This window comes from Coloeus monedula, assembly GCF_965178545.1.
Source record: "Coloeus monedula genome assembly, chromosome: 2".
Classification (NCBI taxonomy): Eukaryota; Metazoa; Chordata; class Aves; order Passeriformes; family Corvidae; genus Coloeus; species Coloeus monedula.
The window spans coordinates 119,788,262-119,812,112 of NC_138782.1; the positions used below are offsets into that span (position 1 = coordinate 119,788,262).

General features: G+C 57.3%; 1 protein-coding gene across 1 annotated transcript in view; it reads left to right on the forward strand.

Annotated features, from left to right (window-relative positions):
- The window catches only part of ASXL2 (ASXL transcriptional regulator 2), a 65,353-nt gene that overhangs the window by 19,975 nt on the left and 21,527 nt on the right, over positions 1 to 23,851 (forward strand). Inside the window, exons 3-4 of the mRNA XM_082276954.1 lie at positions 11,228 to 11,336; positions 12,469 to 12,619. Coding sequence (XP_082133080.1) covers positions 11,228 to 11,336; positions 12,469 to 12,619 — 260 coding nt within the window. The remainder of the gene's footprint in view (positions 1 to 11,227; positions 11,337 to 12,468; positions 12,620 to 23,851) is intronic.

Here is a 23,851-nt window from a genome sequence, read left to right on the forward strand (position 1 = left end):
CAGTGCCCACAGTGAGGTTCAGCTCCTGCCCTGAGGGTGCCCCTCACTTTGGGTGGGACAGCCAGGCTCTGCCAGCCAGGGGCAGCTGCAGTTCTGTGCTAAGTATTGTTAAACTAAATATTGTTAACCCAAAAGCACAAACTGCAGCTCAGAGTCGGCCCCTCGGGCACTGGTCAGGCCTGGAGGGGCACTGGTCAGACTGGAGCTCACTGGTCAGTGCTGGTGGCCGAGCACAAGGGCAGCAAACACCCAGCACTGACACTGATGAACCTTTTTAGCAAAATTCGGTGGTTTTGGGGCAGAGCCTCAGGCAGGAGCCCAGGTGGCACCCAAGAGATCCAGTCTGTGGCTGGTCAGGGCAGATTTTGGACCAAACAGCTGAAAAAAACAGAGCAGAAATGCAGCTGTGCTTTTCATCCTTCTCAGCCTCCTCCTTCGAGAGCTGATCTGGGGCTGAGCCTGAGCTCTGGGAGTTGTTTTCCTCTCTAAAGGAGCTGCCTTGAGCACCAGGATCTCCAGTCCCAGAGGTGTTTGTGGGAGCAGCCAGGTGGGAAACTCACATTTCAGCTCTTCCCCTTGGCCACACTGGGATGCTGGGCAGGGATCTTTGCTTTTAGATATAACATCGACGTAATAAAGCTTTATTTTGATGTAATAAGGCTTTATTTAGGTTAAAAGCCGAAGGATTGTCACATTTGAGGCAATTAAATTGCAGTCAGTGCCAGGATTTGTGGCTGAGTTGGGGTTCTGGTCAGTCACAGCCTGTGACAAGATGGGCTTAACACAAACCAGCTTTTCTTGAAGGAAAAGTCCTGCTAGGGGAGGAATAAAAGCTGCCAGGTGAGCATGTGGAGCTCCCTGGCTTTTGAGTCCTCCCATGTGGAGGTTCTGGGGGAGCCCCTGGCAGCAGGTGACACCCTCAGCAGGGTGAGGGCTGGGGGTCTGCTCTCAGTGCAGTTGGCTTTTCATGAACCCAGCTAAAGATTGATTTGGGAGCAAGGGATTCCCACAAAGCCCCTCATCCTTAAACTCTGCCAGCTTTGACTTTGGGGTGTGTTTGTTGTGGGTTTTAACTCCCCATCTACAGCCTCAAATCCTTGCAGGTGATGGGAGGGTGAGTTCAGCATCACCTTTCACATCAGGCCTTTGAAGATCCCGGATTCAGTGAACTGAGAACAGGTTTGGAAGTGACAAGTGCCTTTCCCAGAGTCTGGGAATGAGGCAGAGGGAACGGGGAGCCCAGCTGGGGTTGTTTCCCTGTTTGTCAGGGCAGCCAGTCCCTCTCCCTCTAATGATCCCTGGGATGAGCCTCGGGCAGGAGCTGCTCGGAGAGGCAGCTCCGGGGCATGGGGGGGAGGAGGCACCAGGGCTGGTGTGGAGGGTTTGGAATTGCAGGGAAAATTGCAGTTGAGTGTGGAAAAATACCAGGGATTGGGGGAAGAGGGACTTCTGCCATGTGCAGGACAATTTGGGGGTTTGTGGACGAGACCAGGGCTTTCATAAGACTCTTCTGGAGCAGTCCAGAGCCCAGGGGCATCCTGGCTGACCTCACCTGTGCTTAGGGTTGTGCCCTGTTTGTTCCTCAAGGGATTTTAGTGGTGGTGTTTGTAAAGGTCAGCCCAGGGCCAGGGCTCAGAGGAGTCGGGACTGGCTTCCTCAGACATCCCGAAGCTAAAGCTCCCCTTTTCTGTGCGATCTGCCATCCCCCTTTTCCCAGTTTGCCTGTTGGGACAGGCTGCCCTGCTCCCTGGAGAGCCCGTCCTGCCTGCAGGCTGCTGCTTGCCCCAGTGAAATCCATGGAAAAACGCCCATGGATGGGCAGCGTGCCCGGGGCTGGCTCCAGGACCTGCCCCACATCCCGGATTTGTGGCCTTATCTGCGCTGCCATCGAGGCTCGGGGAAGCCTGGGCGTGTTGTGGCACTGCCAGAGGAGGCTTTGAAGGTGTGTGGGACCAGCCAGCTGGGAATGCTCCCCGCTCTGGAATGCGTGGGAGTGATGGGATAGGTGGGCACGCAGAGGCAGCAACAGGGAATCACTTTTGTCTGATGAGAAGGAGCTTTTTAAATCCAAAACTGCCATTTGTCACTGGATTTCCTTGGTCTCCCTGGGTGTGTTAAAACCAGGGTAAGAGTAGCTCATCAAAATGAGCTTTTTGGAAGATGTCTCTGTTGGCTTCTGCTCTCAATAGCCCCACATGCTTGGTTTTCCTTGGATTTTGTATTGAACACCATCCTGGGAGTCTCTGGCCAAACACAGGGGCTGCTTTTGCCCAAATAATGGGTAAACAAGGAGATGCTGTAAGCACTGACTCCATCGCTGAGTGAGAGCAGGTAAGGTCCTCTGGCTGCTTCACTTCAGAAATGGATGGAACTCCTGCCATAAACCCAACCAGACTCTTGAACCACTTCTTGAGGGGAAAAAAGGCACAGAAACCAAATTTCCCTTTTCACTGGTGGTGTTTGGACTAGAGAAGGAATCAGAATCCCAGACTGGATTGGGTGGGAAGAGACCTTAAATCCCACCCAGTGCCACCCCTGCCATGGGCAGGGACACCTCCCACTGTGCCAGGCTGCTCCCAGCCCCAATGTCCAGCCTGGCCTTGGGCACTGCCAGGGATCCAGGGGCAGCCCCAGCTGCTCTGGGCACCCTGTGCCAGGGCCTGCCCACCCTCCCAGGGAACAATTCCTTCCCAATATCCCATCCAGCCCTGCCTTTGTCCTGGGACACCCTGAGATCTTGTCCCAGGGGTTGGATATTGGTCACGTTGGGTGTCTGGGGTAGGACAGGGACATCCAGACATTCCTTCCTGAGGAATCACCAGCCTGGGTTGCCTCAGATCCCCCTGAGTGAGATCTTTGGAATGTGGGTCTGGTAAAATGTCCATAAAAACACCGCCAGCCTCTTGGGGTTGTCCTGTGCAGGATTTCTTACCCACAGCAGGGACTCTGTGGCTCTTCCACAGCGTTTTACCAGTGGGAAAGGGGAATTTGTTGGAAGCACTTTAGTTGTGGGATGGTTCAGTGTTTGAGTTCCTTGGGATTGGGGCTGCAGCAGGGAGGGCTCCAGGGGTCCCTGCAGCTCCCAGAGGGGTTTGGCTTTCTCTGGAGCACATGAGCAGTTCCCAGGTGATGTTTGTGACTGAGGGCAGAGCTGCAGAAGGGAAGGATCCAGGGAGACCTGAGAGCCCCTTGCAGGGCCTAAAGGGGCTCCAGGAGAGGGACTGGGGACAAGGGCCAGGTTTCTGAACCGCTCGGTGTCTGTGCAGAACATGGAGAGGAGTCGGTGGAATCCATAAATAGTAAATGTAGGGGAAGATGTTGGTTTGAAAATCAATAGTTCAACAAGAGCATTGCTACAGGAATCAGGATTGTTACCATTGGCAGGGAGGGGTAAATCCAATTGTTATGTGTAGGAGAAACTCCCATGGGGTGTCTCTGCATGTCCCTCTTACACAGGGGTGAAATCCATAACTAACAGAATATTCCCCTTCTCCCAGCCCAGCCTGGTTGTGGCAGTTTTTGCTGTTTCCCCAAGATAAAATGGCAGAGAATGTTCTTGCTGTGCAGGAGGATGTTCACTGCTGCAAGGAGGAGTGAGGGGTGGAACCCTCTGCTGATGGGAACCTGAGAGTTTGGCTCTCCCTCCTGGAAAACACCAGAGCTGAGGCCTTTGAAAACACCCATGTTTGGGTTTCTGCTCAGTACCAGCTGGCTCGTGGTCCTGGAGCAGAAACACAGAGAGGATCCCAAAAGCACAGAAATTTTAACTGTGGGTCCCAAAAGCCTCAGGGGAAGGAGCTTCACTTCTGACTCCTGCTCTAAGATCAGGAACTGCTGGTTCACATTCCCTGGAGCTGAGAAGGGCCCCGAGCAGGGCCTGTGGCCACCAGTGCTGTGATCCTGGGGCTGCTGCCTGCACCTGACACCCACAGATGCAAAGGCTGGAAAGGGATTTGTTCCCAGCCAGGACCTGCCCTATCCCAGTCCCTGATGTTCCTGCAGCTCAGATCTGGTTGTGGTGACAGACCTTTAATTAAAGCTATTAATTAGTCCAGTGTGTTCTGAGAGCTTTGTGGTGTCCTCCAGACTGATCCCCATCCCCAGGTTTCTCCTGGGCCCTCGGACACGGTGCTGCAAGCGTGGCTCCTGAGCTCCATCTCCGGCTGCACTCCCCTTGATCGTGCACCCATTCCTGCCCCGGGGGCACCCGGCAGCTCCAGGAACCCCTGAACTGCTGGGTGCAAGCAGAGATCCCCGCTCGGGGTGCTGCCGTGGCAGGGTTGGTGCAGGGTGGGACACTGCAGGTGCCCCCAGGGCTGTGGGGAACATTCCAAATGTGCACTGGTTTGCATTCTTGGGGAGCCCATGGATCGCCCCTGGGGTGAGGAAGCTCCTGCTCCATTAAACCGCTGGAAGTTTGGGGTGCAGGGCTGCTGTGTTCCCTGGAATTGTGAGCTGGGAGTAGTGCTGAGGGGGTTAAGGAGTGAGTGAGTTCCTATTCCACGGTGTTTCCACGTGGGGACTTCCCAAGGGCCCCCTGGCTCCCACAAGGTTCAGTCACAGGAGGAGGTGGCAGTGAAGGTTTCCACGCTGGAGTTGGGCTGGAAGCACCTGGCAGGTGTATCCTTCCTCACCTGGGCTCGGGATTCCCGCAGGCTGCCCCAAACCCTTGGGATGTGGTTGTGGCGGGGGGGGGAGGGTTTGTGCGGGTTGGTGTCGGGTCCGTTGTTTTGCTGAAGTTGTTAAAGGGGTGTTTCTCTCCTTTTTTTGGGCTGCACTCCACCTGCAGAAGGTAAGACCAGACCCAGCGCTGCTTGTTCCCAGCTCCTGTCCTAACCCATTCCCCGCAGCTCCTCCTGCCCCAGCCTCCCCTGCTCCTGGGAGTATCCCCGGTGTAACCCTGGTGTAGCGCTGCCCTCCCCGTGCCCCCGCGCTCCCAGCTGGGAACCCCGGGGCTTGGGAGCTGCTGCCTGCGTCCCTGTCCCTGCTGCCTGCGTGGGGCTGGGCTTGCATGTGGGGTTTGTGCTTCTTGTCTGGGGCCACGGGTGCTGCATGTTGGGAAAACGTAACCTGGGAAGGGAGCTGCTTCCCTAACCCTGCCCGAGTCCCGCCCTCCTGGCACGCCCAGCCCTGGAACCGGGGGGGTCCTGAGCGGGGCCGGCTGCACCACTCAGCAAAGAGCTCCTGGGGTGAGCCCGTGACTCACGGGAGAGGGGAACCGGGGATGCTCCAAAGGGAAGGGTGGGAAATCCTCCCCTGAGCGGAGTCATGCCTGTGGCAGCTCGATCCGGGCAGCGAGGTGGGAAATGGTTCCTGGGGGATGGCTCTGCCTGGAGCTTCCCTTGGCACTGAGGGAGCTTCCCTGGGGCCCAGTGACCTCCCCCTGCCCAGCAGCTCCCTGGGCCTGCGGGGTCCCTGCTGGAGGAATCGCTCCCGAGGGATCCTGTGGCAGGAGCAGCCGGGATCTGCTGGGCAGGGAAAACTGCAGCTGTAGCACAAGGTCACCCTGGGAGAGAGAAATCCCTGTGGGATGAGCTGGGAGAGGGCTGGAAAGTCCAAATGCATCCCGAGGGGAACCAGGAGGGAAGGGTTTGGTCCCACTCTTGTTTGAGAATTGGAAAAGTCACCTCAGTCCCTGAGGCCTTGGAGCAGGACTGGTGGGGAGAGGGATTCCAGAGGGATTGCACAGTGGGCAGGGATGCTCCAGGAGGATTGCACAGTGGGCAGGGATGCTCCAGGGGGATTGCACAGTGGGCAGGGATGCTCCAGGGGGATTGCACAGTGGGCAGGGTTGCTCCAGGGGGATTGCACAGTGGGCAGGGTTGCTCCAGGGGGATTGCACAGTGGGCAGGGATGCTCCAGAGGGATTGCACAGTGGGCAGGGATGCTCCAGAGGGATTGCACAGTGGGCAGGGATGCTCCAGGGGGATTGCACAGTGGGCAGGAAGGGATCCTGCACCTCCTTCCTGCCGTTCCCCAGCAGCTCTCGGAGCAGACTCCTCACCATAACCTTCATTTTCCACTCAAACGCTTTTTTCCTGCTCAGTCTGGATTTGATGTGGAGTTTAAAATGTCCTGTGGAAATGGTGGCTGAAATTTGGGAATTCTGGGGAGGAAACCATGGTTTACGTGGGTCAGACTGAGGTGTTGGGTAGCTCAGGGACATCCTCAGCAGGGCAGAGCTCGGAACATCAATTCCTTGTGCCTTGGATTGGCCCCGGAGCTGCCCCTTCCCTGCCAACACCACCCGACACTGCTTTAGCCTTTCCAGCAGCCCCAGTAAATATGGGATGTGCCTGTCCTGCCAGCCCAGGGACTGGCACCTGCTGGAGGTGCCTTGGGAGCAGTTTGCCAGCTCATTGGGGAGAGCGTGGATGTGGAAAATGGTCATTTTCAGAATAGAATGGATATTTAGAAGTCGTCAGAACCCCTTGTTCAGGCAAAAATATAAAAAAATGCAATTAATTTTTTTAGTCACAGGTTTGTAAATTCCAGAAATCTCCTAAATTGGTTCTTTTTAGCTGCAGTAGCGGGGAATCTTCACTAATGCACCACTTGCTGTGGCAGGCAGCACTGGCAGCACCAGCTTGATCCAAGCCCTGTCCAGCCTGGCCTTGGGCACTGCCAGGGATCCAGGGGCAGCCCCAGCTGCTCTGGGCACCCTGTGCCAGGGCCTGCCCACCCTCCCAGGGAACAATTCCTTCCCAATATCCCATCCAGCCCTGCCCTCTGGCACTGGGAAGCCATTCCCTGTGTCCTGTCCCTCCGTGCCTTGTCCCCAATCCCTCTCCAGCTCTCCTGGAGCCCCTTTGGACACTGGAAGGGGCTCTGAGCTCTCCCTGGCACCTTCTCCAGGCTGAAACCTTTTTTGGTTCCAACCAAAACCCTTAACCCCTGGATGGATTCCAGCTTCACCCCGCTGGCCTTTGCCAAGCTGGGAGTGCTGGATTTGTCACTCCCTGGCTTTTCTCAGGCTCCAGTCCCCTGGGAGTGAGGATCACACCTCAGCTGTGGGGAAGTGAAGTGGCTCTAAAACTTCAAAGAGCCAATAAACTGGGAGCTTCCCAGTTCTCCCACTGCAGGCCCCGGGCAGCAGAGCTTGGCTGGGGCTGGGTTTGCTGCCCCTGCAGTGGCAGATCTGCTCCCAGGCTGGGCTGAGCCCCTGGAGAAGGAAAAGCCAGGAAGCTTCAGGGTGTGCTCGGAATGCCGTGGGAACCTGAGCCTGGGAGGGGCTGTCCGGTCACTGCTGGGTCTCCTGAGCTCCGGCAGGTGGGAATTCTGTGCTTCCAGCCAAGCTCGTTCAGGGCCCAGAGCCCAAAACTGCCCCTGTGCATCCCAACCCCGACCTTCCCGGGGCTGCTTGGCCGAGCTGGGAACCAGTGGGAACAGCGGGATTATCTGGATTTTCCCAGTGATCCCGTTCACTTGTCAGTGTCCCTGGCACTGGATGATGGTCACAGGTGATCATCCCACTCCTGGCACAAAATCGGGTCTGCTGTCCCCTAGCAGGGAATTCCCGCTTGGAATGAAGCTGGGAATGCACAGGCTGGGAGTGCACGATGGAAGTGCAGCTGGAAGCACTTTCTGCTGGCAGCACAGCCCCGAAAAGCCAAATCCTGAGCAGTGCCTGCGTGGAAAAGCAGCGGCGGGTGCCGGATGTCCCGGATCCAGGCTGTCCCCCCTTCTGTCCAGGGCACATCCTGGGCTGCAGCAGGAACCCTCTGCGGAGGGTTTGGCCAGAAATGACTCTTGGAAGCATTGGATGAGACACCAGTTCTTTCCTGGAGGTGGAGGATGTCCCTGTCAGTTGTGCCAGGAATTTATCCAGGCTCTATCAGGGAAATGCTCCTGTGGTCAGGGCAGTGGCCTGGAGAGGCAGCTCCATCCTGCTGGGGTGGCTGAGCCCTTTGGGAAGGGCTCGTGGTACTGGGCAGGATAAAATCCCGGTGTCCTGATGGTGCCTGGAGTCTCTTTCCAGTGCACAGGGGAGATGAGGGATGGAACCAGCCCAGGCAGGTCCAGGGAAATCGGCCTCGGCACGAGCCAGGCCTGACTCCTCTGCAGTTGGTTCCTGGCATTTTGAGGCACAGAATGATGGAATGGTGGAATGGGTTGGGTGGGAAGGGAGCTCAAAGCCCATCTCACCCACCCCTGCCATGGGCAGGACCCCTCCCATTATCCCAGGCTGCTCCCAGCCCCGTCCAGCCCGACCCTAATCCCAACCCTGGTGCTGTTCCTGCCTCTCGCTGAGCAGGGCTGAGCTTCTGCACCTCCAGCCATGAAGCAGAGCTGAGCTCAGAGCCCAGGGCAGCCCATGACCACGATTCCAAGCTGGAGAACAGCTTGGAGAACATTCCAAGCTGATCACCATTCCAAGCTGGAGAATGTTCCAGGCAGAAGCTTTGGAAATCAGCTGAGGGTCTTGAGGGAGTTTCCTGTGAGGGACTCGGGGGAGCAGAGCAGTTCCAGGCCGTGGCAGGGTCCTGCTGAGCTCCAGAGGCTCTTTCCTGAGGGCCGGATCCCGATTTGGGATCACCCCAAGGACTGGCACGTTGGCAGTGCTGGAGCTGAGTGCGGCTCTGTGGGTGGATTTGGGAGGGATGGGGGGCATTGAGGGGGACAGGGGGTGGTGATGGAGCTGGGGGGGGGCAGAAACTCATCCCTGACACCACCTGCTTCTCCATGGGCTGCTTTTGGGGTGCAATGGTGGGAATTGCCAGTGTGTGTTCCTGGGAAATGGAGGCGTGGCCTTCATTGGTGAAATAAGGACAAAGGGCAAATAAAAGAGAGGGAATGTGGTTCCTGGGGCTGGGTTTAGGCAGCTGCTGCATTTCAAGGAACCCGAGGCAGATGCAGAGCACACAGGGAGCGGGAGAAGGGAATCAGGGAGTGCTGGGGGCTGCTGAGCACAGGGGCAGCAGAGACCCAGCAAGGGCTGAGATGCTCCCGTCCCAGGAGATCACGTTTCACCTCCAGGGATAAGCCTCATGCCAGCCTCCTGCGGGATTGATGGCGAGCAGACTGCCAGGGCTGGCGGCAGCCTGGCTGTGGTCCAAGGAAAACACCCCGAGCTCTTTCCCTCTGGATCAGGCAGGTCCAGCACGGCCCCAGTGGCTCAGGCTTCAGCTGGGTTCTGGGGGAGCAGCTGGGCTTGCTTCCATTTCCTTTTGGGGCTGGTTTGGTGGGGGTTTCAGCCTGGGGTTCCTGTGTCCGTGGAGATCCAGGCCAGCTCAGCTGGGAGCTGCAGGTGGCACAGCTCTTGTGGCCCTGCAGCAGCTGCCCCTCTCCTGTGCTCCTGCAGCCCCTGGGGGCACTGGGCAGACTGGGCAGACTGGGAACTGCCACCCTGCACCCAGGGCAGGGCCTAAAGTGAGGGACAGTCCTGGGAACAGGATGGTTCCTCATGGAATTGAGAGCTCCCCAGAGGCAGGAGGGATGGGGTGTGGCAATGGAAGTTGTCCCCAAATCAGACCCGTTCATTTCAGGGTCAGCTGGGATTTGTTGACTGATTTTAACTCCAAACGTTTTCTGCTGAGCTCTGCCAGGCCAGAGCAGTGCCAGCTTTGGGGCAGCTTTCAGAAGAGCTTCCAGAGACAGGCACATGCCAGGAGATGGGCAAACGTGGGAAAACAGTAAATAAAAAGTAGGGAGAAGCTGTTAAACAGGGCATCAGTCCTGTAGGAGCAGTGGAGATGCCAGAGGAGGAAAGCTTTAGTGAAGATGGTCCTGCCAAGGCTTCATTCCTGGGGGAGCTTCCAAAGGGTGGCTCTGGATCCTGTGAAGGGCTTGGATTAATGCTGATAGCCTGCCCTGGTGCAGGTTTTATCCAGGGTGTGCTGGCGGAGGCACAGCTCGGGTCCCTGGCAGAGCTCTCCTCCCACCCTGGGGCTTCCTGGGAATGGGAGGGATTCCGTGTGATCCCTGCTGGATCAGGCTGGGAGTGACTGGGAAAAGGCATCAAATCATCGAGTGCCAGACTGGTTTGGGTGGGAAGGGATCTTAAATCCCACCCTGTTTCCACCCCTGCCATGGGCAGGGACACCTCCCACTGTCCCAGGCTGCTCCAAGCCCCAATGTCCAGCCTGGCCTTGGGCACTGCCAGGGATGCAGGGGCAGCCCCAGCTGCTCTGGGCACCCTGGGCCAGGGCCTGCCCACCCTCCCAGGGAACAATTCCTTCCCAATCTCCCATCCAGCCCTGCCCTCTGGCACTGGGATTCCCTGTGTCCTGTCCCTCCATGCCTTGTCCCCAGTCCCTCTGCAGCTCTCCCGGAGCCCCTTTGGACACTGGAAGGGGCTCTGAGCTCTCCCTGGAGCCTCCTTTGCTCCAGCCTGAGCCCCTTTCCCAGCTCCCTCAGCCGCTCCTGCTGCTCCAGCCCCTTCCCAGCTCTGTTCCCTTCCCTGGACACGCTCCAGCCCCTCAGGGTCTCTCCTGTCAGGAGGGGCCCAGAGCTGCCCCCAGCACTGGAGGTGCCCCAGCAGTGCCAGCACAGGGGACGGGCACTGCCCTGGCCCTGCTGCCACCCCAGAGCTGGCACAGCCCCGGGGCCAGTGGCCTCTTGCCCCCCTGGGCTTTGGGAGGGGAGGAATTCCCCCTTGGTTCCTGTGCAGGGCTGTGCTGATCCTGAGGGGTGGCAGAGGCTGTGGCCCTCCTGTCCCTGCCGTGGGGACACAGCTCGGCTGCTGGGCCTGCCTGGGTTTGCTGCTGGCTGCTGCAGGATGGGCTTAAAAAGCCAAACAAAACCCCTCCAGCACTGGTGAAAAGATGGATGTGTCTGCTCTCCTGGCTGGGATTGGAGAGCTCCCCTCTTCCCAGGGGGAATGGCACAACTGGTTTCCATTCCTTACCCCACAATCCTCGTTCCAGCACAACTCAGGTTCCTTTTTGGGAAAAAGCCCTCCACACAACTTTGAATCCCTCTGGAGCCCATCCTCAGCTCACCCCAAACCAGCTCTGAGGCTCACCCAGAGCTTGAAACTCTGGGGCTGGTTTGATGCTTGGCAAAAACGTCTTGGAGAGCCCAAATGTGGAGGGTTTTTGTTTGCTTTTTCCCGGGATTGGAGCATCCATGGGCTGGTTTCCCTGTTGCTTATTGTGGCAGCTTCAACTTGTATTCCCCTGGGGAGTAGGAGTTGGGTGTGGGATGTGTGGCTGTGCGTGTGTGGGGCTGGCTGAGGGCTGTGGCAGCTGCCCAGCAGGGCGGGGGCACTGACGGGGTCTCTTTGCAGCGGGACGTCGCCGCTGGCCTGCCTGAATGCCATGTTACACACCAACTCCCGCGGCGAGGAGGGCATCTTCTACAAGGTCCCGGGCCGCATGGGCGTCTACACCCTCAAGGTGAGTGCCAGGGGGGTCCCTCGGGGCTCAGGGCACTGCTGGCTGCTTAGAAACGGGCTGGATCAGGATGCCAGAGTCACACTGAGGCTGGAAAAGCCCTCCCAGACCATGCAGTCCAAGCTGTGCCCCATCCCTACCTTATCCCCAGAGCACTGAGTGCCACCTCCAGCCCTTCCTGGGACACTTCCAGGGATGGGCACTCCAAAGCTCCCTGGGCAGCCCCTGCCAAGGTCTGAGCACCCTTTCCATGGGGAAATTCCTGCTGCTGTCCACATTACCCAGGACAGTCCTGAAAGGGGACAATTCCTCGCTGGCAGGATAAAGGATCCCTCCCTTCTTGGGAGCTCCTGGCTGTGAAAGTGCAGCTGCAGAAGCTCCTTTTTACCCACAGTGCAGTTGGCTGATGTTAATTACTGTCCCAGAAATGAGAGAGTAATTAAAATGTTAATGAAACTCCAGCCCCAAAAGGGTAACTTCCTCTTCACTGCTCTCAGCTTGTATCTAGAGATGAAAAATCACCTTATCCTCAGTCTGAGAGAGCATTTGTGGGGAAAAACGGGAAATGTCTGATTTGCATGGTTAAAAATGAGCTGTATTGTAAATGCTAGAATAGAGCTGGCTCCCACCATTCCTGATGTGGTGTGGATTTCTCTCTGGACCCTATCCAGTGCCACCCCTACCATGGGCAGGGACACCTCCCACTGTCCCAGGCTGCTCCCAGCCCCAGTGTCCAGCCTGGCCTTGGGCACTGCCAGGGATCCAGGGGCAGCCCCAGCTGCTCTGGGCACCCTGTGCCAGGGCCTGCCCACCCTCCCAGGGAACAATTCCTTCCCAATCTCCCATCCAGCCCTGCCCTCTGGCACTGGGATTCCATTCCCTGTGTCCTGGCCCTCCAGCCCTTGTATCAGTTGGTGATCAGGGATGGGCAGTTTGGGGAGGGGCAGCTGCGGAGTCCCCTGGGAGGTGACGATGGGGCCAAGGTTCAGGACGTGTCACCTGCATGAGGTGTTTACAGGGGCTCACAGAGGGCTTTGGGGCCAGCAGTGCAGCAGCTCTGGGGCATTAAAAGGGCTGTGGTTGGCTGCGGGGGCTGTCCCTGGCGCGGGGGTCACTCTGCTGTGTCCCTTGGCAGAAGGACATCCCCGACGGGCTGAAGGAGCTGTCCGAGGGCTCAGAGGAGAGCAGCGATGGCCAGTCTGACTCCCAGAGCTCGGAGCACAGCAGCTCCAGCAGCGACGGCTGCGCCACCAAGGACGGCAAGAAGAGCAGGTGGAAAAGGAAAGGTGAGTTCCCGTTGTGGGAGCAGGGATTTAACCCTGTCCCAGTGTGGGAAGGACGGGGAGCTGTTTGCCCATCACCTCTCTCCCCGCAGAGCAATCCCAGCTGAACTGGGCTGTTCCTGCTGGTGCTGCTCCAGGTGGGCAGGGAGGGGACAGATCCCTGTGGCAGGTGTAGCCAAGGCTCTGGCACAGCCCAGGCCAGCACAGCCAGGAGCTGCCAGGCTGCTCCTGCCACTGATGCCTTTTCCTGGTCTTAAAACCAAGAGTCAAACACGGTTAGAAGGGGAAAAGGGATTTTACCTTGGTATTTATTTTAAGGATCCTTAGGTGCACACATCCAGGTCATATGCACTGAAATGCACCCTGCCGAATGCCCACCCCAAAAGATTGGGTATAACATTATAGGTTTTACTAATTAGCAGATCTGTCAAAGATTCCCCAATGAGAGACTGGAGTGAGCCCCCCTCCCCAAGGAGCCTTCTCCTGGATGGTTCTATCTTGGTTTACAGAATGTGTTCTGGAGAGCACCTTGGGGTCTGGGGCACACTGATCCCCAGCTACGAAGCTTCTAAAATGTTGAGTCTCTCAGCTTGACGAACAAGTGCAAGAATGTAGGCAAAAAGCACTGAGAATACAGAAGTTGTAAAAAGGTATAACAGGGGTATAAAAGAAAAGGCAAAAAATCTTCATGGCATCACCAGGCTTCCCCTGCCAGCCCCCTGCATCCCTGCAGGGGAACTGCTGGGTCCTGGAGGGGTTGGGCCTGAGCTTTGTGCTCAGTTCTGGCCTGCTTTAGGCTCCTCTCCCTCGTAAGCCAGGCAGTATCTGGATATTGAGTCCTGTTAGTGCTCACCCTTCAATCCACTCTTTGCCTTTCCTTCTGCCCTCACTCGTGCACAGAATTCCTTGGCCGAGGCAGGCCATTATTGAAAAGGTATTTCCCGTGCCCTGGGGCTCCTGGGTGAGGCAGGGGGGTCCCAGAGCTGTCCCAGCCCTGCATGGAGCTGCCAAACCCTGCTGGGGAGGGACTCCTGCTGCCCAGGGGGGTCACCTAGGCCAGGCCCTGCCCTGGAGCCACAGGCCAAGACCACACTGTGCCATGTGGAATTGTGAGCACTGAAAGCACCAGGAAAGCACAAAGTGTTAAAAAACCCTTAGAAATTAAACTTGACTCCAAATCCTTCCTTTGACAGGAGAGCTGTAGACACTCTGGCTGAAATATTTCCATTTCTAACAAATCCTCTCGAAATACTCGGTCAATGAGGGGGTTTCTGGCTGCTTTCCCAACATCTCCAATGTTACAATATTAGGTAAAAAGCCTGTGAGGGAATTTATGTTTATTTTAGAGAGATCTTTATGTAGAAATACGTGGAGAGATTTGAGATGAAAGTTCTGTGTATCACATTACCAAAGGGCTGGAAAGGCAGGAGGAACCCAGGTGAGAAGGAATGGAAATCTTTCCCTGAAAGCTGCCAAAAGTACCCAAAACAGGACAATGTGAAGGTATAAACACAAAAAAGGGGGGTTGCTCCTCTCTGAGGTCTGGTGCTGATGGTTTTTCCTGGAATGGCATTTTGGCTGTTAGCATAAAGTCCTGTTTTATGGGTGTTAATGCCCCGAAGGTCATTGGATAAATTGGAAATGATGGGGAAGTTAGAAGAGGAGCTGTGGTCAGTGTTGGTCCTGAACATGTCCCTCCTGTCTGTGGTGTCCTGTGAGCAGCTCTGAAGTGCTGATGAACATCCCATGTTCCCTCACTCCAAGGAATTCCCAGCTGGTCATGGACTTCCCCTTCAGATCCCTCGCAGAATTCCGTGAAGAACCACGTGTGCTTGCTCCCTAAAGCAGGAATGGCTGCTCTGGGCCAGGGCTTTCTGGAGCTGCCCATCACCTCCCTCCCCTGGCAGTTTGTTGTCTTCGTGGGTCTCTTCTCCCAATTCCCTGAGAGCCACGGGCTGTGATGGACCTTCCTGAGCCATGGGACAGAATTCCATGTGCATTTACCCTCCCAGGCACTGAACTCTCCCATCCCCCAGTGGGGTGGATTTAGAGCAGCCCAGGTGTTCAGGCAGAGGCTGGGAGGGGTCATCTGTGTCCAGCTCTGGGCCCCTCCTGACAGGAGAGACCCTGAGGGGCTGGAGCGTGTCCAGGGAAGGGAACGGAGCTGGGAAGGGGCTGGAGCAGCAGGAGCGGCTGAGGGAGCTGGGAAAGGGGCTCAGGCTGGAGCAAAGGAGGCTCAGGAGGGACCTTGTGGCTCTGCACAAGTCCCTGACAGGAGGGGGCAGCCGGGGGGGTCGGGCTCTGCTCGCGGGGAACAGGGACAGGAGGAGAGGGAACGGCCTCAGGCTGGGCCAGGGCAGGCTCAGGGTGGGCAGCAGCAGGAATTTCCTCATGGAAAGGGTGCTCAGGCCTCGGCAGGGGCTGCCCAGGGAGGTTTGGAGTGCCCATCCCTGGAGGTGTGCCAGGAAGGGCTGGAGGTGGCACTCAGTGCTCTGGGCTAGGGACAAGGTGGGCACCGGGCACAGGTTGGACTGGATGATCCTGGAGGACTTTTCCAGCCTCAGGGATCCTGGGATTTTGTAAAGTTCAAACAATCTCTTCCTGGAGCATTTTTAAATTCATATCTCTGTGCATCACCTTCTTCAGGCACTCAGTGATTTTTCGGGGTAATTTTCACCAAGTGGAGCCCCCAGTTCTCTGAACTGGCCCAGCTGAACTGGGAGCTGCAGGAGTGGATATAAGAGAGTTGTGCTGGCAGTGCCCAAGGCCAGGCTGGACGAGGCTGGGAGCAGCCTGGGATAGTGGGAGGTGTCCCTGCCATGGCTGGGGTGGCACTGGGTGAGCTTTAGGGTGCCTTCCAACCCAAACCAGTCTGGGATTCTGTAAAGTCTGCAGGGAAGATTTTGTTTCATTTTCAGTATTTCATTTCCTTTGTGCATCTGGCAGGGTTCTTTCCATTTCCTCCAGCAAACACTGCAGCTTCATGATCTTGCTACATACAAAAAGCAACATTTAATATCCAAAAAGTTGCCATGAAGAGCAGAATTGAAGCAGAAAGTGGGGTCAGCTCCATCCCAGCCATGGTTCATCTCCCTGTCCTGCAGTCAGGGATGAGTGGAGTGGGAATGAGGGAATCTGCAGCCCCGGGAGCTGTTGGTGGTGACCATCCCAGCTTCCACACTGACTTTGGGGGACCAGGAGAGGCAGGGTTGGTGCTGACAGAGATCCTCGAGGTTCCTCTGAGCCTTTTCCTCCTGCCTTTTCCTGCTTATTTTCACTTGGTCCATTTGTTTGCCCTTTTTAACCAGCGAGGCATTACATTCCAGTGAGGAAGATTCCTCTGGAGCTGCAGAGCATCAGCCCTGGAATGCAGCAGTCCTCCAGGGCCCGTGACATGGAACACACAAAAACCTCCTTCCTCATGAAAAAAATCCAGAATCTCGCAGTTCAACTGGAGAATATCCCAAAGACAGCTGGAGCTGTCCCGTGGCACCCTGGGCCCTGTGTGAGGGTGGGGTCGGCAGCGTCCCCAAGCCTTTGGGATCCGGCTGATCCCAAGGGTTTTGGTGGGAAGCAGCGCTCGGACAGGGCACAGCTGGTTGTTTCTGCAGGGCCTGGGGAGCAGAGTTGGATGGTGAGAGAAGGGGATGGAGGTAAAATGCAGAGTGGGGCGGGCAGGAGCACAGGAGCTGCCCCGAGCCCTCCGTGCCAGGGACTGTGGCGAGCTGCCCCGGCCGTGCTCATCCCCGGTGAAACAGGAAGTGTGTCCGGATAACATCGGCAGCCACTTCCTTATATGTGCAAAAACAAAGTGCTCTGGCAGCACAAAGCAACACTTTGATTTTGGGAGGGAGGACGGAGCCCTCGGTGCCTCTGCAGAGCACATGGGCCCCGGAGGGGCCGGGAGCAGCAGGAATGTTCATGGAGCAGCTCCGGGCACTGCCCCGTGGAGGTAAGGGAAGGGAGGAACTTCCAGCAGGGACTTCTGGCAGAATTCCCCTGGCAGGGCCTTCTGGGGCCTCTCTGTGTCCCTTGGGGTGAGACAGACCCCGTGTCTTGGGCCTGGAAGTGAAGCAGCTGCTTGGCCTCATCCCTGGAGTTTGGTGATAAAACCAGCTTTTTTGGGATGCAGGCCTTGTGGAAACGGCCTCAGTTCACCACGGGGAGGTCAGGTTGGATATTGGGAACGATCCCTGGAAAGGGCTGTCCAGGCCTGGCACAGCTGCCCGGGGCAGGGGTGGAGTGCCCATCCCTGCAGGGATTAAAAGCCCCGTGGATGTGGCACTTGGGGACGGGTCAGTGGTGGCCTTGGCAGTGCTGGGGGATGGTTGGACTCTATGATCTCCAAGGGCTTTTCCAACCCAAACAATTCCATGATTCTCAAAGGATGCTGGGGGAACTCCTGGGGTCCTGTGGTTGTTTAAACCACCCTGAAAGTTTAAGTGTAAAAAAGCCTCGTTCAGGTGCTTTTGACACCGTCTCACCAGGGTTGTGTAGGACAAGGGGCAGGAGGTTGTGGTGATCATGAAACAGCTGCAGTCATGGTGCTCCTCCAGCAAATTCAACCCAAGTTTCTGTGTTAAAAAGGAAAAAAAAAGGGAAAAAGAGAAAAAATGAGATTGTAAAGCCAACGTTTTGGGAAAAGGGAGAAACAAACTAGGCCAGATTATGGATAATCCTTCTCCATTAGCCAGTGATCAGCTTGTCTTGGATCTTTGTACAGCTGAGGGCTCCCTCCTGGCTCCCAGAATTTAGTTGGACCAGCTCAGTGTTCAGAGGGAAAAGTCTCAGTGTTTGGGCAAGGTCAGAATAGGTCATGGCCAAGAGCTGCTGTGGAGTGGGGCAGTGAAGGGAAACAGCTGCAGGAATTAAAGGCTGCACTGAGCTCCCTGCCAGTGCCAGGGAAAACGGGAGTAAGGGATAAAGCAGCGTTCTGAGCTGGAGAGCTCTGCGTTCTCCTTCGGCCCAGAGGAATCCCTGGGATTTGGGGAGATGCCAGGGCACAGCTGGAGCCTGGCACCTGCTTTGCTGGGGCAGCTTCGTGTCCTGCGAGGGCCGGGCCCTGCCCAGCACTGCCCCCCGCCCAGAGCAGCTGCCAGGAACAAGAGGAGAAAAAGGGATTCTGTTTGGGTTCTGTCACTTTGTTTCCTCCTGCGGAAGGCTGGGTAGAAATATCAGCTTTTCTAAACGCAGCAAGTCCTGCCCCTGCGCGTGACTGGGGGGCAGCTGCTTCCTGAGGATCCCGTTGTGCAATTCACGAGGGATCTGCACGCACAGAAATGTCCTTTTCCCTTTTTTTAGATTAATGGGGCTTCTCTTCAGCCCATCGAGTCCAACCTGTGCCCAGTCCCCACCTTGTCCCCAGCCCAGAGCACTGAGTGCCACCTCCAGCCCTTCCTGGCACACCTCCAGGGATGGGCACTCCAAACCTCCCTGGGCAGCCCCTGCCAAGGCCTGAGCACCCTTTCCATGCAGAAATTCCTGCTGCTGTCCACCCTGAGCCTGCCCTGGCCCAGCCTGAGGCCGTTCCCTCTCCTCCTGTCCCTGTTCCCTGCGAGCAGAGCCCGACCCCCCCGGCTGCCCCCTCCTGTCAGGGACTTGTGCAGAGCCACAAGGTCCCCCCTGAGCCTCCTTTGCTCCAGGCTGAGCCCCTTTCCCAGCTCCCTCAGCCGCTCCTGCTGCTCCAGCCCCTTCCCCAGCTCCGTTCCCTGCCCTGGACACGCTCCAGCCCCTCAGGGTCTCTCCTGTCAGGAGGGGCCCAGAGCTGCCCCCAGCACTGGAGGTGCCCCAGCAGTGCCAGCACAGGGGACGGGCACTGCCCTGGCCCTGCTGCCAGCCCAGAGCTGGCACAGCCCAGGGGCCAGTGGCCTCTTGGCCAATTCCCTGTGCCTTGTGCTGAGCAGTGGCAGAGGCTGGAGCTGGGGCAGAACCTGCCAGCTTTGCCAGCTCTGTTCCTTTGGAGCAGGAGCGTTTGGGCAGCTGGCAGTGTTTGTGTCACACTGAGCTGCCACCAGCACGTCACACACCAGTGGTGGCACCAGCTCCATGCAAATTGTGTGTCTCTGATGGGACTTGCTTCTCATAAATGCTCTGAATTTGATTGAATTTCCTGTCCAGCCATTCTGTAAAGTGGAAGTTTGATGTATAAACTGCATATATATAAATATACACAGAAATACAGAGTGCTGAGTGTGGGGATGTGAGGAGTCCTCAGAACCATCGGTGGGGATTGCAGGATTTGCCCGAAGTGACCCAAAACATCCAGGTGGGACCAGGCTCTGCTGCCAGGGAACAGGGACAGGAGGAGAGGGAACGGCCTCAGGCTGGGCCAGGGCAGGCTCAGGGTGGACAGCAGCAGGAATTTCTGCATGGAAAGGGTGCTCAGGCCTTGGCAGGGGCTGCCCAGGGAGGTTTGGAGTGCCCATCCCTGGAGGTGTCCAAGGAAGGGCTGGAGGTTGCACTCAGTGCTCTGGGCTGGGGACAAGGTGGGGATTGGGCACAGGTTGGACTGGATGCTCCGGGAGGGCTTTTCCAGCCTCAGGGATCCTGGGATTTCTGGCATTTCTCCTGCACTTGGCTGTTCAGAGGATCTTTGCCCCTGTAGCAGCAGAGTCCTGACCTGCAGTGACGCTCCCAGCCCAGCCACCTTCCCTGAAGGACTCTTAGCAGTGCAGAACCCATTTTTTACTTTAACTCCTTCCTCTGGTTCTCCTCCCAATCTGTGTTCCCAGTGGGTGATGTTGTTCCCTGTGATTCCTGACAGTCTGAGGAGCTCTCCTCAGGAGCTGCAGTTTTCAGTTGGGCTTCTTGGAAAGGTTTTCCTTCCAGCCAGATTTGGTTGTGTTTTCATCATTTGTGGGAGATGAAATCTTTCGAAATGGAGAACAGGAATTAATGCTCCAGACAACTCTGCCCTTACTGACAACCTGGGCACGTTCCCTGTGCCCTCAGGACTGCTCATCTCCCAGGACAGGAGTTCAGAGAGCTATGGAATGGGTTGGATTGGGAGGGACCTCAAAGCCCATCCAGTGCCACCCCTGCCATGGGCAGGGACACCTCCCACTGTCCCAGGCTGCTCCCAGCCCCAATGTCCAGCCTGGCCTTGGGCACTGCCAGGGATCCAGGGGCAGCCCCAGCTGCTCTGGGCACCCTGTGCCAGGGCCTGCCCACCCTCCCGGGGAGGAATGAGTTAATGTCCAATGAGTTACCCAATAGTGGAAGAATTAGTTAATAGTTAAAGAATCAGGTGATGGTTAATCCTCCCCTCTCAGAACATGGCCCACAGCAGCTTCCTGACTTTCAGAAGCCTCCCAGCCCCTGCAGGTGCTCACAAAGGCTGTGGAGCTGATTCCTGATATTCCCTCAGCTGGGTGACGTCTGTGCTGCTGTGCCCACCTTGGCTGGGGCGCTGCTGCTGGCTCAGAGCAAGGAGCTCCCAGGCAGGGAGTGCTGTCCCTGCCTGTCCCTGCCCGTCCCTCTGCCCTGTCCTTGTCCCAGCAGTGCTGGTGGCAGCCTGAGGGGCACGGGGAGGCTTTTCCTTCCTTCCCAAGCAGCACATTCCCGCGGGGAGGCCATGGAAGTGGGAGTTCCTGGAGCTCAGGCTGCCCAGCAGTCTGCTCTGAGAGCCCTTCTCCTGCCAAGCTCTAACTCGGAGGCTCGGCTGTGCCTGCCTGGGGAAGGGGAGGGTCTCTGACATCGGGAGATCCTCAGCAGCTGCCGTGGATAAAGCAGAGGGAAGGGGATGGAGTTTGTCCCATTTCCAGCTGTGGTTTGCCAGATCTGGGCACTGCCCTGGCACTGCCCCAGCCCCGAGACTGAGATCTGACTGCTGGACACTGCCCTGGCACTGCCCCAGCCCCAGCACTGAGATCTGACTGCTGGACACTGCCCTGGCACTGCCCCAGCCCCAGCACTGAGATCTGACTGCTGGACACTGCCCTGGCACTGCCCCAGCCCCAGCACTGAGATCTGACTGCTGGACACTGCCCTGGCACTGCCCCAGCCCCAGCACTGAGATCTGACTGCTGGACACTGCCCTGGCACTGCCCCAGCCCTGGGACTGAGATCTGACTGCTGGACACTGCCCTGGCACTGCCCCAGCCCCGGGACTGGAATCTGGCTGCGCAGTTGCTCTCTGGATAAAACATCCCAACGTTCCCAGGACTCTGTGGCTGGAGCAGGGGTCGGCTTTGGAGCGCTGGGGTGGCACCAGGACTGTGAGTACTCGGCTCTTGCCGTGTTTCCAGCCCCGAGCTGTGTCCCCCCGGCCAGAGCCGGGGCTGGGCCGTGTCCAGGCTGCCAGAGGGCCCGGGACCCGCGTGGCTCCAGGGTCAGGGGTTCCCAGGTGTTCTAATGCACCTTTGCAAACTGATGGAAATCAGCCTGGGCTGTGAGCTGGAAGTGCTGCTGGCAGTGAGTTCCACACTCAGACCTTGCCGCTCCTGAGTGAGCGTTCCCATCTGGGGCGAATCAGGGAGAGTTAATCCCAAACGGCTGCGGGAGGAAGAGCTGGAGCAGCTTCACTGGATGGGCTCTGACGGCTCAAAACTGGTCCTGTAACACAGAGGAGAAAGGGAATTCAGCCTTAGCTAATCCCTGGAGTGTCCCAGGCCAGGCTGGACAGGGCTTGGAGCAGCCTGGGACAGTGGGAGGTGTCCCTGCCATGGCAGGGCTGGCACTGGATGGGCTTTGAGGTCCCTTTCCCCCCAAACCAGTCTGGGATTCCCTGAGCTGCTGGTGTGCTCTGAGGAACTCGCTGTGCTCAGGGCCGCTTGTGGCTCAGGGACAGACGTGACTTCAGCACCTGTGGTGTCACAGGTGGCCACAGTGGCACTCAGAAGAGATTTCCCTGAGGAGCTGTGTGAAGAAGCAGAGGGATCTGCGCTGTCACGTGCGGGGCTTTCACAGCCGCTGCTGCCCCAGGGCCTTCCCAAGGCACACTCCAGGGTGTTGTGGTTCCAGGCTCTCCAGGGTGTTGTGGTTCCAGGCGTTGTTTCTCCAGAGCAATCAGAACAATTCTCTTTGGTGTCTTGTTACTCCAAGTGCAGTGATGCAGTCCCTGCAGCCCAGTTCCCTTCAGTGAGGGACGTCTCCCCCCGGGCACCACGAGGGAAGGCTTTGGGTTCTGCTGGAGAAGCTGCCCAACATCCAGTGCTGTGACTCCTGCTGTACTTCCTGCACCTGAGTATTCCCAGGAATGTGGTGCCTGAGGCTGGCAAAGGCACAGGTGCAGCTCTGTGGCAGCACAGGGGCTTCTCCCTTTCCTCTTGGTGTTAATTTGGTGTTGCTGTTGTTGAGCCCAGCAGCTGAACCGTGGCCAGGGGGAGCCTCCCAAAAATCCTCATGCTGGGTTTGTGCTGCTTCCCAGTGGATCCTGCTCTGTTCTGCTTCCACAGTGCCTTACTGATCCTTAAATTCATAGACCCAGCAAATCCCAGACTGGTTTGGGTGGGAAGAGACCTTAAAAATCATTCCAATCCCAACACCTCCCACTGTCCCAGGCTGCTCCCAGCCCCAATGTCCAGCCTGGCCTTGGGCACTGCCAGGGATCCAGGGGCAGCCCCAGCTGCTCTGGGCACCCTGTGCCAGGGCCTGCCCACCCTCCCAAAAATCCTTCCCAAATTCCCCACCCTCCTAAATTCCTTCCCAGTATCCCATCCATCCCTGCCCTGTGGCACTGGGATTCCATTCCCTGTGTCCTGTCCCTCCAGCCCTTGCTTGGAGCACCCTGGCACAGTGGGAGGTGTCCCTGCCCATGGCACAGGATGGGCTTTAAGGTCCCTTCCATCCCAGACCATTCCAGGATTCTGTGATTAACCAGAGCCATCTCCATGCTCCTCAAAGTGTGTTTTAATGGCTTCCCTCCAAGTTTTTCATGCCACACATCTGGATCCCATTAGCTGTTTAAAATTGGGATATTTTAAGCTCATGACTGCACAGTTGGGGGGGATTTTATATTTTTAGCTTAGCTTGACTTTACTTTGAGCCCAAACAAGCAAAGTGCAGCTTTTCATTCTGGAGCTGCAGAGGTCGAGCAGATGAACCCATGGACATGGACACAGCTGGAGCTCAGGATGGGCTGCCCTGGATCCCTGGCAGTGCCCAAGGCCAGGCTGGACATTGGGGCTTGGAGCAGCCTGGGACAGTGGGAGGTGTCCCTGCCCATGGCAGGGGTGGCACTGGGTGGGCTCTGAGGTCCCTTCCCACCCAAACCATTCCAGGACTCCGTGGGGTTCCAGTGATTTGCAGTAGGGGCTGATCCGAGATCCATCTCTCAGCCCGCAGGGAGCACCCCGGAGCTGAGCAGTCAGTCAGGGAAGTGGCTTTGGGCTGGAGCCAGGATCTGCAGGAAGCGCCCGCTGGGCTGTTGGAGCAGAGTGGGAGCAGTTCAGATCAGCCTGAGCTGGGTGCTGACCCCGGGCCGTGCTGGGATCCAGGCACCCAGTGCCAGCAGAGCTCTGCTGTTCCTGCACCGCTGCCTGGGGACTCACCCAGGGATTCTTATTTTCCCCAAAATCCACCCTGAGCCTGCCCTGGCCCAGCCTGAGGCCGTTCCCTCTCCTCCTGTCCCTGTTCCCTGGCAGCAGAGCCCGACCCCCCCGGCTGCCCCCTCCTGTCAGGGCCTGAGGGCAGGATCCCGAGGGATCCCTGGATCCATCCTGGGTTTGCTGTTTGCAGCAGTCCCCTGCAGTTTCCCTGAACTCATCCTCTTCAGTGAATTCCCCTGAAATCGGTCCTGCTGCTTCCCCTCCTGCCCAGATTCTTTGTGTTGAAAAGGACACAGAAATTGTTCTGTGTCTGACCAGTGGGTTTGGGTTTGCACATCTGTCCTGCAGCCCCTTTGGGCCCTGGAAGGAGCTCTGAGGTCTCTCCTCTGTGCCAGCATCACTTCTGCCAATTCTTTGTTTTTAAACAAACAGTTTTTAGAAGCCTTTTGTTACAATTCTCAGGAACTTTGAGGGAACTCTTTTAACAACAGATTTTCTTTGCTGCCCGTTCTCTTTATCCAATGATCAGAGAATCCCAGGGAGTTTGGGACCTGCTTTGCCTCTCCAGGCGCTGGTCAGGCTCTGAACTGTTCCAGCATTTTATTGATCTGCACTTCCACCCAGACCAGGAGGCAGATCCAGGTTACAAACATTCCAGGGACACAGCCTTGGCTTGCCAGCTCTGGGTGCAACATCAGGGTTTGGGGTTGTTGGCCCTTCCTTGGTGGTTCTGCTCCCTGTGCTCTCT